Source organism: Xyrauchen texanus, chromosome 37 (genome assembly GCF_025860055.1).
Source record: "Xyrauchen texanus isolate HMW12.3.18 chromosome 37, RBS_HiC_50CHRs, whole genome shotgun sequence".
Taxonomy (NCBI): domain Eukaryota; kingdom Metazoa; phylum Chordata; class Actinopteri; order Cypriniformes; family Catostomidae; genus Xyrauchen; species Xyrauchen texanus.
In genome coordinates this window covers 19,281,166-19,295,241 of record NC_068312.1, presented here as the reverse complement: position 1 = coordinate 19,295,241, position 14,076 = coordinate 19,281,166, and the positions used below count along the sequence as shown (strand labels likewise).

The 14,076-nt window shown below is 38.7% G+C and overlaps 1 protein-coding gene across 2 annotated transcripts in view; it reads right to left on the bottom strand.

The window, feature by feature from the left end:
• Positions 1–14,076, bottom strand: part of LOC127630945 (U5 small nuclear ribonucleoprotein 200 kDa helicase) — a 43,501-nt gene that overhangs the window by 25,058 nt on the left and 4,367 nt on the right. For both annotated transcript variants that reach the window (XM_052108846.1, XM_052108847.1), the window contains 15 exons: positions 11,195–11,366; positions 10,838–11,030; positions 10,534–10,589; positions 10,344–10,439; positions 10,110–10,262; positions 9,938–10,037; positions 9,675–9,811; positions 9,468–9,545; positions 9,197–9,370; positions 8,552–8,689; positions 6,129–6,284; positions 5,549–5,719; positions 5,251–5,444; positions 5,000–5,123; positions 4,748–4,897 (listed from right to left, as the gene is read on the bottom strand). In XM_052108846.1, coding sequence (XP_051964806.1) covers positions 4,748–4,897; positions 5,000–5,123; positions 5,251–5,444; positions 5,549–5,719; positions 6,129–6,284; positions 8,552–8,689; positions 9,197–9,370; positions 9,468–9,545; positions 9,675–9,811; positions 9,938–10,037; positions 10,110–10,262; positions 10,344–10,439; positions 10,534–10,589; positions 10,838–11,030; positions 11,195–11,366 — 2,092 coding nt within the window. The remainder of the gene's footprint in view (positions 1–4,747; positions 4,898–4,999; positions 5,124–5,250; positions 5,445–5,548; positions 5,720–6,128; positions 6,285–8,551; positions 8,690–9,196; positions 9,371–9,467; positions 9,546–9,674; positions 9,812–9,937; positions 10,038–10,109; positions 10,263–10,343; positions 10,440–10,533; positions 10,590–10,837; positions 11,031–11,194; positions 11,367–14,076) is intronic.

Below are 14,076 nucleotides of genomic sequence, written 5' to 3'. Positions count from 1 at the left end.
GGTTTCGTCGCTTCTTCCACGTCTCCAGATGTTAAGGATTGACACTTTGACTGCATCGGAAAACAAAACAAATCTAACAGCATCCATGAAAGAAAAGATGCTGGCAAGATGGGATCTCATGTACAGCACAGAGTTTCCGCTAGAAAAAAATGGTGCCGGTCACTGGTTTCGTTTTACGGACATTTTGATGATATGCCGGTCAAATATATCGCCTCTTAACACCATGGAAATCTAGGCCCGCGGACGGGCCCTTAAATGTACAAAATAAAAGTATGCGATAAACAAAACTGCTGTGTGTTACATTGGTACACATGCCACATATCTTTGGAAAGCTACATTTCTTGATTTTCTATTGATATAAACCATTTTAAGATACAATCACAACAGCAGGTACAATCTATATCTTTGTCAGACCACCAACATATAAACAACCAATAACAAAATTTAGGCAACTCACCTATGATGCCTCATAGTTGTACACTGAGCCATAACTTCCCGACAAAAGCGGTGTTGTTTCATTGTCAAATGTCCAAATGATCAAATCAAGTAAAATGTTTAGTCCAAATCACAGTATTACATCAATAAATATCCACAGACTCTTGTTGCATCATTTCAAAGCACCTGGCAGCTGTGCCTAATCTTTCACATATTACGGTAATAACTTCAGTTCAGATGTAAACATTTCCTATATCCGGTATCAAAATGGAAGCACGCACTCTGGCCTTTCGATTGACACCTCATTTGACCCAATAGGAGCTTCCATGTCCTGTCCACAGCCTTCAATACCCAACCACCAGTCTGTGTCGAGTGTAAGGGCATACCCACTTTCCTTTGTTTACTGATCAAACCAATTACATTGAAGAGTGGAAATGACTGGCGCATCGTATAGCCAATGAAATTCTGAAAACAGTGATATCGCGGCTTTAGTGGAACTATTAGATGGCGGCTCTGTTATTCCTGTGCATAAAGTTTCCTCGAGTTTACCCCTGCTGTAGCCTCCGTGCGTAAATGCATGCAGAGCTGCTTTGGAACTGTTTACACATTTGGCGATTTAAATATGGTGAAAGCAGGGCCTTGAAAAACAGGATTTTCACCCCAGGATGTGATATAAGAAGGCATTCATTGTCAAAATTCTGAGTTTGGAGATGAAATTTCTGAAAACAATACAGATGATTCAGAGGCAGATGGAGAGATGAGACATGGCTCTGGACAAGTAAGTGTTTTCTTGTGTTTATAACATATATTACTGTATATTCCATAAATAAGCTTTAGTTTGAATAATGAATACACATTTTGTAATTACCCTTTGTCCTGTGTTTCCTCAGTGAGTGTTTGAACCGTTTGTGCGTGTTTTTAGTTCATTGTTTGTTTCAGATCTATTGACATGCTATATAGATGTTTTGTATATTTACTGTAAAATATATATATATATATATATATATATATATATATATATATATATAGTAAATAAATCAATAAATATAAGTTGAAAATAAGAATATATGTTGTGTTTGAGAGTCTATTTGTTACAATGCTGGGGAGGTGGGGGAGGTGTAGGGCCATCTATTTGTTACAGTGCTGAATTCATGGGGAGGTGTAGGCCCATCTCTTTGTTCCATAGTACATTGGCAAAGTATACAGTATTTACAGTAAATATACATACAATAATACATTTTTACACACTCGAAAAGAAAAACTAATATATATATATATATATATATATATATATATATATATATATATATATATATATATATATATATATAGAATACAGAAAAGATGGAGAAGTTGTGTCTAGCTTTGTAAATTACATTTATTTATTATCCCCCACTCAGCAAGCGGCCACATAAAGTGGAGCAGCAGGACAGCACCTCATCAAGAGAGGAGGGCTTTCAGAGAGACCCTTGCTGAGGAGCATGGCAGAGTTGGGGTCTCAATCCACAGCCAGACCCGTATCTCCTGCTCCACGAAGAGCACATCACAGGCCGTTGCACATCACCAAATCTTGCACGCTGGTGGGTCTGAAGTGCAGGCAGTGTCATGCAAAGACACCAGTGAAGTACTCTCCTGTGTTGTGCCTATGTGCTTTGTACACAAATGTGACTGCTACAATGACTGGCATGTTGCTAGAAACATGTACAATTTTATAATGGTTTGTAAATACTTTATGTAAAAATTAATGTAAATAGTTTGTTGTGTATTTTTTATATAAACAAATTGTCCACCATAGCACTAGTTTTGACTCTTTTATATGCACAACATTTAGTTTCAAGAAGGAAAAGGCACTCTAATGTGTTTATGCATCAGTTACTCTGTGTCAGCAAAACTAATAGTGGATCTGGATATGGAATATGATAGCTCTAAGTGTCATCTTTCATTAGAGCCCACAATTATGACTGTACGTTGAAGCGTTCAAAAGTTGCAGCCTTTTTGTCCTAGGTTTCCAAAGTGACCTTTTGGAGTATCCAAAAGGCACTTTTGTAAAACGCCTGGGTGTACCCTTAGAAAAACATGTGTAAAATATTCATTTTTTTATGATATTGTTATAACATTTGAACCTGGACTAGGTAAGGATTCATGCTGTGATCCCATTGTGTTCTCAAGCTAATAGCTACAAGTTATAGTCATCTGCAGGCATCTGTATGCAAAAAAAAATTTCAGGTAGGAAAAAGAAAATTCTATTTCATTGTGTTCAAACTTCTATTACTCAAAATCAGTAGCACTTACAGTAATTCTGACTGCTGGAGAAAAAACTTCAGAGTGTCCCCTTTCAAATGTGACCAAAACCATGCATGTACTCCAAACGGTTCAAGAACAGCTTTAAATTTACTTTGGGTATGCCTTGATTAGGCGTTTTAGGCTAATTTTACAGGATTGGGAAGAGGTTAATTAGTCAAGTTGAGGAAAACTGGAGGCAGTCTATGTAACTTAAAAAAATGACATAATCAGGCCGTATAGAATGCAACATATTATTATTAGCTTAACTTTCAAATAGACGAAAAAAAAAAACATGAACGTCCGATTGGCGTCAATCAACGCCAATTGTTTTTTACTGTGGTTTCACACACATTCACTTTTTGAAACATTGAGGCACGGATGTACCTAATACAAATAAATAAAACATCTCCAGTTAACTAGCAGATCATTCATTTAGTCCGTTATTAAATAAGAGATCTAGCGCTAAAATCTGTTGTTTTTGAAATCAAGCTGGCGCTTCGTGTCCGCTGCTATCAGTTGCATGGACGACGCTGCTGCACGAGTTGCGCAATCTTCACTAGGACGAGCGTTTCAATCTATCGCCGTTGCGGAGACTCTCTATTAATTCGGTGAAATCACAAAATAAAATGTACACAAAGCGTGTCCCTGCTTGATATAGACTGTAACCATGCACTGATGAACATAGGCTATTCAGTTTTGATGATAGAGAAATAAAACTGCACGAATGCGCGGATTAGAAGCACTGATCTATCTATAATGAGATGTTCCTGATTCACCATCGTCTGGCCTCTGAAAAAAGCTTTTAAAGCTAGTCTGCCTGGGCCTGGCCATATTTGAAGCGTCTCACTCAATCGTTCGTTGTTTAGGTCTATATTGCAGCCGTTTTAGGCGTGCGCTTTATTTGAAATGCAGCATGCAATGTTGTTTCATAACTTTCAAACGATAGAGCCTGTTCCTTTATAACATAGCAAGAGATCGGTGTATTTTTGCTTTATACATTTTAGGCTTATTCTCAAATTCAGATTGTGTTAGGGGGACGGGATTATTAGGCAATTTTAATCGGACAATTTGACCGGAGAGATATAATTTTGTCGGACATTAAATTTTTTTACCGGCCAATGTCCGGTAATTACCGGACAACGGAAACCCTGGTACAGCAATGTCAAAAATCAAGTAATTATTTGGCTTTCCACATTCATCGATCCGCGCTATAGAGCGGATTTTCACACAGCAGTTGACAACACCAAAGCACTGATAATCCAGAAAGCGACTGAATTTAGCTGTAGCGCCCAAAGCCAGGAGGAAGAAGCTGTCAGTGGAACCAGAGCTGAAGCCCCGCCAGCTCCGAAGAAGAGAACCATAGACTGTCTGCTCAAGAGGAAAGCACTTGTTGGACTGCCACAAACATTACAGCAGTAAGCAGCTTCTGAGATGGCCACTTACATCCTGGAAGCTGTGATAGAAGGCGAGGACAGTCCACTTGCGTGGTAGAAAGCCAACTGCTGTTGGCAAATGTGGCCAAAAAATATTTGTGCAGCTAGCCCCGCATCTGAAAAATAGTTCAGAGCGGCGGGGAATGTAGTGACCACCAAGAGATCAATGCTGAAGCCTGAAAAGGTGGACATGCGTTTCTTTATGGCAAAATATTTGTAGGGGCCTACTGTACATATATTTGTTGTTTGGCATGTTCGTTTTGTAGGCTACATAGTCTATGTTTGCCGTTTTATTTAACAGCACACAATTTAATCTGATTTAGCATTTTCCAACACAACACAATAACGCAAGGCAACATGATTTCAAACTTTGAACTTTATTTTTTATTTTAACTAAAATTTGAAGTTTTAGTTAAAATAAATAAAAAAATAAAGTTCAAAGTTTGAAATCATGTTGCCTTGCGTTATTGTGTTGGATATTGCTTAACGAAAATTACCCCATAATACCACCTAGCGTGCAACCAGCAGTAATGCCAGTTTTAGCCGATTTTTAAGTAGAAAATTACAAAACCGTGGCAAGTCTAGTTCATACTGACCTTGCACTGCTCTGCTTCAGTCCTTAGGACCTCAGTGGAGGCTGATCCCTCTCTGAGAAACAAGCCCAGAGTGTCCTTTTCTAAACACATGTCCCTGATCGCGCGTGCTGTTTTCCCTGTCTCCTTTCTTGAGTGCACAAATACCAGCACCTGGAAAAGTGAGTAAATGATTAGAAGAAATAAAGCTAGAGCATCATTAATGATTGGAACACACTGTAAGATGCCATTTAGGTTGAGAATGCCTCAGTTTACCTGATTCTTTCCAGCATGTTCCATGATCTTCTCATAGACAATCTCATTCATAATCTGGAAACGCTTGATGGCCTTTTTCTCTGTGATTCCTACATATGTCTGTTCCAGAGGCACAGGCCGGAAACTACACAACGGAAATCACCCAACATACATGTATTATTATAAAATAAACCTATTAAATAGTATTCACACACTTGCAGAAGCTGTCCCGCAAACTTTTCCCCATTTCTCCACAGCCGACCATCTCTTACCTGTTGTCGAAATAGAAGAGTCCCTTGGATAGGTCTACACGCAGGCAAGTTGCCACATCATCGTAGTTGGGCAGTGTGGCACTGAGGCCGATGAGCCTCACATCTTCCTGTGTCAGCTCCACATTCCGGATGGTTCGAGCAATCAGGGACTCCAGTACTGGGCCACGGTCATCATGTAGCAAGTGGATCTCGTCCTAAATGAGAGTGCATGGAAGAACAACTTGGGAAAACATGACGTGACCAACAGGTTTTATCCAGAGTTCTCTTTAGAAGAGGTAATTCAAGCCTTGTTACTTACAATAATGATGAGGCGCACAAGTTGTGTGTATGTGCGCTCTCCTCCCTTCCGTGTGATGATGTCCCATTTCTCAGGGGTGCACACAATAATCTGAGTAGCGTTTATTTCCTCCTTACAAAGCTGGTGGTCTCCAGTCAGCTCAGAAACAGTGATGCCATAACTAGCTAAGCGCTGCAGATACATCGACAAATGTTTTAGAAACACTTAATACTTTTCGTAAAAAGCACAATTTCAACAAATACATATATAGCAAGTAAGATTTCATAAATGAGGCAAACTAATAATATTCACAGCTACCAAGTCAAAAACAATGGTTACCTATTTTCACGAACTAAAACATTTATTTGCATTACACTTTAGGGCTTTTCTATTGAGCAACAAAGTAGAGAGATGACTGTAAATTATAAGGACACAAACATGATCCTGACTTGAACCCACAACTCCCAAATATATTGGCGCCATGGCTCAATATATCTGGAGCACATGCACTAACCACTGGGCTCTGACTAAAAATGTACTTTATTGACCAAGCACATATGTGGACTAAAGGGGATTTTTTTATTATGTTTGGTACTCTTACTTTGCTGAAGCTGCCAACCATCTCCTGCACCAGAGAGCGCATGGGAGCGATGTAGATTATTTTGAAATCATCCACATTGATTGTGCCGTCCATGTTGATATGCTTTCCGATCTCTCTAAGCATTGCCATGAGAGCAACATTAGTTTTGCCAGCACCCTACGGGTCCAAAGAGATGTGAATACATTTTTTTTTATCTGAATCTTCATTTAATCAAAAACATTATTTTGGTAAACATGCATAAGTTTACTTATATATAAGTGACAGTTGGAAGCAAGAAAAGTAAAATTGTTAGCACATTATGAAACTAGGGTTGGGTGATGTCCCCTAAATTGGCAGTTGACGATGTTGACAGTAAAACATCGCGATGGACGATGATATCGTCGATGGGGTGGGGGGTTATATAATTTCATATAATTTTCAAAAATTATATGAAAAATTATAATTTCGTTATTTTACTAACCCAAGTAATGACTCGTCGGCGCTTTATCAGTAGGTTGCACGACACGTGAAGCATTTTTTTTTAGCTTTCACTTAAGAAGAGTTGTGCACTTTTTATTTTAATATATCTCTTTACATAAATACTATTTTCCACTTAAAAACTATAATTTCAGTTATTTTACTATCCCAACTGACTCATCCGCACTTTCCAATAGGTTGCACGTAAGGGGGAAAAATATTTCTTCCACTTTCAAGCACTTTTTATTTTAATATATCTCTTTACGTAGATATTTTTTTTCTACTGAAAAACTATAATTTCGTTATTTTACTAGCCCAACAAATTAGTACTCATCCGGGCTTTTTAATTGGCCTATATTGCGCCTAAGAAAAAAAAGTCGTCTTTGGGCAGACTTCTTGCGAAGAGAGCAGCCACAGCCACGCTCACTGATGAGCAAAAGGTCGAGGCAGAAATGACCATGTACCTGCAGGAAATGGCCATTGATGGGGAAGAGGACCCGCTGACTTGGTGGAAAGCGAGCGACAAAAGGTTTCCGTTCATGGCAAGATTAGCACGGAAATATCTGTGTGCTACCAGTACTCCATCAGAGCTGGTCTTCAGCACAGCGGATAGTGTAGTTACTCCAATCCGCAGCTTATTAAAACCAGATAAAGTGAATATGTTGGTATTTCTGGCCAGAAACATCGAAATTTAAACATGGTCTATGGTGAAAGATATTAGACTTTACGCATTTTTCGCCATCCGTTGCGGAGCTATTCGATTTTGCATATTATTTTTTAAACGTTCATTTGTGTAGTACATATGACCACTTTACAATATTTCAATAACATAATTTATTTTGTAGCCTGTGCTGAAGTTAATTGTGCTGCTAATTATAAGTGAAATATAATGCGGAGTTTCGGTCTGAGTGTTGTTCCGTTTTCTTGTTCTTTATTTGTTGTTCTTCTATGTTTTAATAAATGTGTGTTATTCATATTCACCTTGTTTCTTTCATTTGATTTGACATTATGGATTTATGGCCAAGGAATTTTTCTTTAAAAGTATTAACCAGACAAAAGTTATTTGACGTTCGCTGGTCTGGGTTGATCTTAAACTGCCGCTTCAGTGTATACAAGAGCTATGTGACAATGAGCAAGATTTTCTGAGACACTACAACTACTAATAATTAATTAATAAAGGCTATTTTCTTGTAGCCTACAACATAAAATATTTTAATCTAAATGTACAGTGTAAGACATGTAAAAAAAAGACGAAGCTAACAATGTCAAGATCAATATTTGTGTAGCCTGCCTGACACGGTATTTTCACAGACTAACACGTCACGTCTCTGGCATATACTACAGTATTTAAAATAGCATATATGCATTAGTTATATTCTCAATTTAATTTACAGAGCAATCCCTGCAAAGTTTTTAGGTTAACTATAGAAGAGACTAGGATTAGTGAGTCACACTAGCAAGACTCGCAAAAGGGGGCGTGGCATCACGATGGTGGCTCTACATCGTGATGTTGGTCAGCCATCACGATGGACGATGATATCTTCCATCGGCACAACCCTATATGAAACAGTTCAGTTCATATTTGGTCTGTTTTATTTTAAATCCTTTGAATCAAACAACCAAATACACTTGTATCATGTTTCACAAAAACTCAATGCCATCATAACTAATTTTTTTGTGTGTGATATGCGTGCATGCATTACAGTATGTGGATATGTACATCCTTTATTTTCCATTTTTTTAAGACTTTCATAATTTGATAATTACAATTTTGACTTGGGAAAGTACTTTATATATTACCCCATAGGCTTTTTCTTTCCCAGCTCTTATGCTTCTCTCTCTCTCTCTAAAATTGCCTTTTCTTCCCCCCTTGTGGTCAATGTGTAAAATAAATAAATAAATACTCTGCTATTTGAACTACATTATTAAAAAAGGAGTGTCGACTCTGTGTACTACTGCAGACTAACCGTTGGAGCGCAAACCAGCAGGTTCTCATCTGTCTCCATGGCGGTTTTAAAAAGTTTACTCTGTATGCGATTCAGGGTCTTGAAACCCTCAAATCCAGCCTGGGCATATTTGGGCAGCTTCTCAATAGCCAAAAGTGTCTGTGAGAAAATGAGGGAATGTTTGTGAGACACAGGTGAAATCACATCCAACTGAGCTTCATTGATATACATTGATAAATATTCTTGTATAGTATGTGTAACTACACAAAAGCCAATACTATGTAAAATCATCAAATCCTCATGCTGAACAAGCAGGCTAGTTAAATTAACCCTAATGGACCGTATTCACACTAGCGCCATCTTTGACAAAGAGGCTGTAAGGGACAGACTTACAGTCTCTTCAATGGGCTGTACTGCAGTTTAAATCATTACGTGGACAAATCATTAATAACATATCGGTCCAAGAACATCGAGTATACAAAAAAACTCCAGACAACATGAGTTGTGGAAAATCAGATGTGATCTAGGAGCTTTATATATCTTTATGTCTTTTGTGCCATAGAACAAACTTTAAGTCTTTCCCTCACAGCCTCATTGTCATTCCCATAAAAATCAAAGATGGCACTAGCGTGAATAATGTCTATTGAAGACAACAAACAAACACACCTCCTCATCTCCGAAGGGCTTGGGTTTGAGAGCGGGCACATGCACCTCCTCATAGCCTTTCTTCTGCTTGCGATAGGAGCCGTCAGGAAGCTGGCAGCGCTTGTTGGCCATGAAATGACTCCCCTGAGAGAAAGCCAGATCTTCAAGGTCTAGTAGTTGCCTTGAAGCCACAGCCTAGAGAGAAACAATGGAGAAAACTTAAGTAAACTCTCAGAGAGTTAGGGCTGCAAGGATCACTGTGACAAATGCCCCAGCTTTGGGAGTTGTTTACCTCGCCATGATCAATGTCCATAGACTCTAGATCATCCACACGAGACTTTCTCACTCTCTCTCGGCGAGATCGCTCCTCCTGTAAGTAGTAACAATCATAGTTTTACAGTAATTAAGACTGCTATTTCTCTGTCAGATCAGGAGGAAAAATCATACACAATTAAAAACACTTTCAGCTATACTCAAACTAAACAAATTAAGTTCTGACCCTGATGATGTCCTCTTTCTCAGTTTCCTGCAGCTGGTATAAAACTTTGGAAAGATCCTGATCAGCCTCCATTTTGTTCATGATCTTCTCTTTCTCTGCCTCACTTTGAGCACTGGCCAACATGGTGCAGTACAGGACTGGATGTGACAGAGACAGGACGAACCATTAAAAATAATTAAACAATAACTGAATGAAGGTGTGGTATTGTGAGTAATTACAATCCATTAAATCCTACATAAGCCTGACTTTAGTCATCTACTTACTCATTCTTCTGTGTTGGCGGAGGACCTTGATAAAGTCAAATGTGTTGAAGCCCAAAAGCAGCACCAACTGGTTCTCACACTCTCTGTCATCACTGGCAGTCTATAGAAAATGACCAGGCCAATCAGCAACATAAAACAAACAAATGCAAAAGGGGGCATGAACATTCCTTACCTTAAGGATCTCTAAAACCTCATCTGCTTTCTTCTGAGACACTATGGCGTCATTGTAGAATCGGCTGAGCTGTCGCTGAAGCCAGAAGGCATCAATGTCTCGCGGGTGAAGATCCTTCTTTTTAGCTGTCATTACATCTCCTGTGGTGCCCAGCTACAGAGCAAAGAGCATTTTGTTATGCATGGCTGTTTTAGTGAATATGTGTGCAGAAATGAACAAGAATTTATGACTCACATTAGCAGTCAGAGTGGAGCTCTCATCTGCCTCTTCTCCTTCATTGTCATCAGAACCATCATCATGAACCTCACCGTACGGATCCTCATCACCTTCCTGCAGACGAATACACGCACATTACAGAACATTCACCATTATATGGACCATACAGCAAACTGCAACCACAAACATCCAGAATGTGCAAACTTACCTCTTCATCAGACTCAAACTGTACATTGACTCCATAGGTTTCATCAATGTTATCATCTGCAAAAAGAGATTAGCATTATCAAAGAGATGGAGTAATGACCTTTTGAAAAATGGCATAAAATGATTCCAAACAAAAATCATGTAAATATACTGCAAGATAATTACTGAATTAGACTACAACCTATTTTAAAATCAGTAGAATAAAAATACATCTAAATGAAATCCCAGTGTGCTTTCTCCCAGAACTGTCTGAACATTACAATGAAGAAATAGTTTGGACTCTAGATTGGACTTCAACTATTTACCCATATTCTGGAGCTCTTTGTCTCCTCCATAGTCTGAGATCTTCTTGCCCAGGTTGACCAGGACATGGTAGCGTGTGTCGTCAGCGGGCCCGAGCAACTGCTCCACCTCCCTCCTCCTCTCTTTGTCCCTCATCTTATCGTTCTTCAGCACTGCCAAAACTTCATCTGCAGCACCACACAGGATATCCCTTGGCTTAGAGGGGAAACAGAAAAAAAAATTATGATGAAGTATAGACATAAAGTAATACACCGTTTATATACATGCATGCATATAAGCATCAAACAACCAAAATCGTTGTGCTGTTAAAAGGTAACAATTACCAATTTTCAACATTGTATAACAGTCATTCAGCTTACCTGATCTCCAAGAGCTGCCTGAATGAAGCTGAGGAGGATTTCATATGTTTCTCTGGTCTCTTTGGTCTTGGGCTTGTACACAATGCCCACCATCTCATCAATACCCTCAGATAGCAGCGTGAAACCCTTCATCTTGTTGATGTCATGTCTATCCTCATCTCTCTTCCTCCTCCTGCATTACACAAAGGACAACATTTGATAAAACCATTAAAAAAAGTTGTGTATTTCAAGAGACAAAGCACATTAAAACCACACTCTGTAACTTGTGGCCCTCTAGCAGTTGAAGCATAGAACTGCAAGTTGCTAGTGGATGATGACATTGTTTTGGTAATTATGTCAGTCGGGCTTTGGCTCTGCTCTTCTGCACGGGGTGAATCTGATGGTTTGAGTACCACCGGTGTGTAACCATGGTTACAGGTGATCAACTTATCAGAGCAAATTTCACAAACAACAAAACAACTTGCCCCCATACTCAAAAAATTCATGCAAATAAAATAAAAGGAAGAAAAAGAAGGATATTTGAAAAATATGTCTTAATAGCAGGTAAGCAGCATGTCTGCTGTTGTTTTGACTGTTGTATTGAAAACAACTGTTTTAAAATAAATAGCATTACAAAAGTTAGGCAATGATAACATTATGGGGCTTTTGCCCTGCACGGTACAACTCGACTCTGCTCACTTTTTGGGGGTTTTCCACTGTGGATAGTACCTGGTACCTGATACTTTTTTTTAGTACCACCTAGGTTCCAAGCGAGCCGAGCCGATACTAAATGTGACGTCAAAATCCTACAGATCACTGATTGGTCAGGGAGAATCGTCACTACCAGCGTCACTGGATTTCCGACACGCGACATCAATCCGCTAGTTTTAAAGTTAGCAACAGCGATAACAGTATAATTTGTTTATGCGATTTTCGAATTGTGAAAAGAGAAATGGCTGTGTGCAAAAACACACCGTTTTCAAAAAACAAGGTGCAGACGGTCCACTCGTTAGCGATGAGTGAAACGAAAAAGTCTCTCAGGAAATGTCTCAGCTGTTGGCCACACACGGCTACCACCGGACCTACCAATAGGGTAGGGAAAATTAAAAAACACTTAAAAGTGACTACAGAACCATCAAGGAAAAGTGGAAGTTGTTTGACCAAATGGACGCTAAACCGGCGAGCAATGGGATGGTACATTTTGTTACGTTAACTCTAAATTCTGCTTCAAAGTTTCACTTTATTTAGTTGACCAGCTACTGGAAGTTTGCTTCTAAAACAACCAGGACAATTTAACTGTTACACTTGTGTAATATCACTATGCTGACAACTGCTTTATGCAGTGAGCTAGTAGCTAACAGCTAGTGGTCATGTTATTGTTTGGGTAAGTTTGTGTCCTGTTTAAGATGTCACGGCAGTAGAGGCAGCGCAACTATGACGATAAGCTTATAATCCCACCCACTTTGAGATGGCACTAAACTGCAGTGGAAATGCAAGCTCCGAAAAGAAAAACTGGTCCACTAAAACTGTCCAGACCTGTCTCTTAATTTTATTAGTCCAATAAAATATCTTACCTATCGGGCAAGAAAAACTACATCTCTGGGTCAGTTTTAAATCCTTTCAGATCTCGGAGTTGTCACCACCTCTGAAAAGCCAAGCCAAGCCAATGCTGTTTCATGTTTTATATGGCTCTGTCGCTTTTCCTTTGTGCTTGCAGACTCTTCTCGGTTTGAGATTTCTATATTTTGAAAACGGATGATTCCCTAGAGGGTTGTCTTTTTGAATGATCCATGGTCAATGTTCCTCATGTGTTGTGGCTGCAAGCTTTCAGCTTCAAACTACTACCACACCTATATACATGCACTGTAGTGGCTCCTTACATTCGTTTCTTTATTTACTGATTTCATGTAAACACTCACAGACGAATAATGTATGCAATTTCCCGCCAAATCTGTCTCAACACCTCTAAAATATAAATCATTATTATAGGCTTACCATAGTGAAATTGGGTAAGGCAAATACATGGTTTGGAAGACGGAGTGTTGGTATTAGAGGTCGACCGATATTGTTTTTTTCAGGCCGATGCCGATCTTTTGAAATCCGGGTCGGCCGATGGCCGATTAATGCTGCCGATTTATTTTGGCCGATATTTGGCCGATATGTGCTTGTTTTTAACCTCTTATTTGAACCTTTTATTTGAAAGATAAAATGTAACACAAATAATTACTTAAGATAGACAAAATTTCTCAACAAATGCATTTATTGAACACTTGACCAATCTGCACTTGTACACTTAAATTAAAAATGTATAATGTAAAAACATATTGTATAAATAATGTATAACAAATATATTAAATAAACAAAGCAGGTGTTACGAACTGCTCCGAGACACGAAGGTTGAGATCCAAATGCAGCTTTAATTAAGGGGCAATCCAGACACGTAATCCAATATTCAGAGCATCCAAGAGAAGCACAGGCATAACTACGGATGGTATCGTTAAGGTTTTAATGGTATTACTCTTACCGATACTGCTTATCGATCCGAAACTTTAACGGTATTCTTAACGGTTCTTTTTGTTTATATATATATATATTACACAAATATAAACGTTATATAGGCACAGTGATTTAATTTCAGGAAGGTCTACTAACATTACTGTTCAGGTGTGGTCTAAAAAGAAATCTAATAAAGTAATCAATTGTAAAATAACACTGCATAGTTTATCATAGATAGATTAATGCAGAAGTTATTCATTCAAGAGCTGTAAGTGATTTTCTCTTTGCCTTTTGTTGTTTGATTCGCAGTAATGGCTCAATCGTCAACATTTTCATTAGACCGCTTCCCCTTTAAGACCGAGTTCAGATCTAATAGACTCCTGATGCAGCATATTTTCTCCCAACTA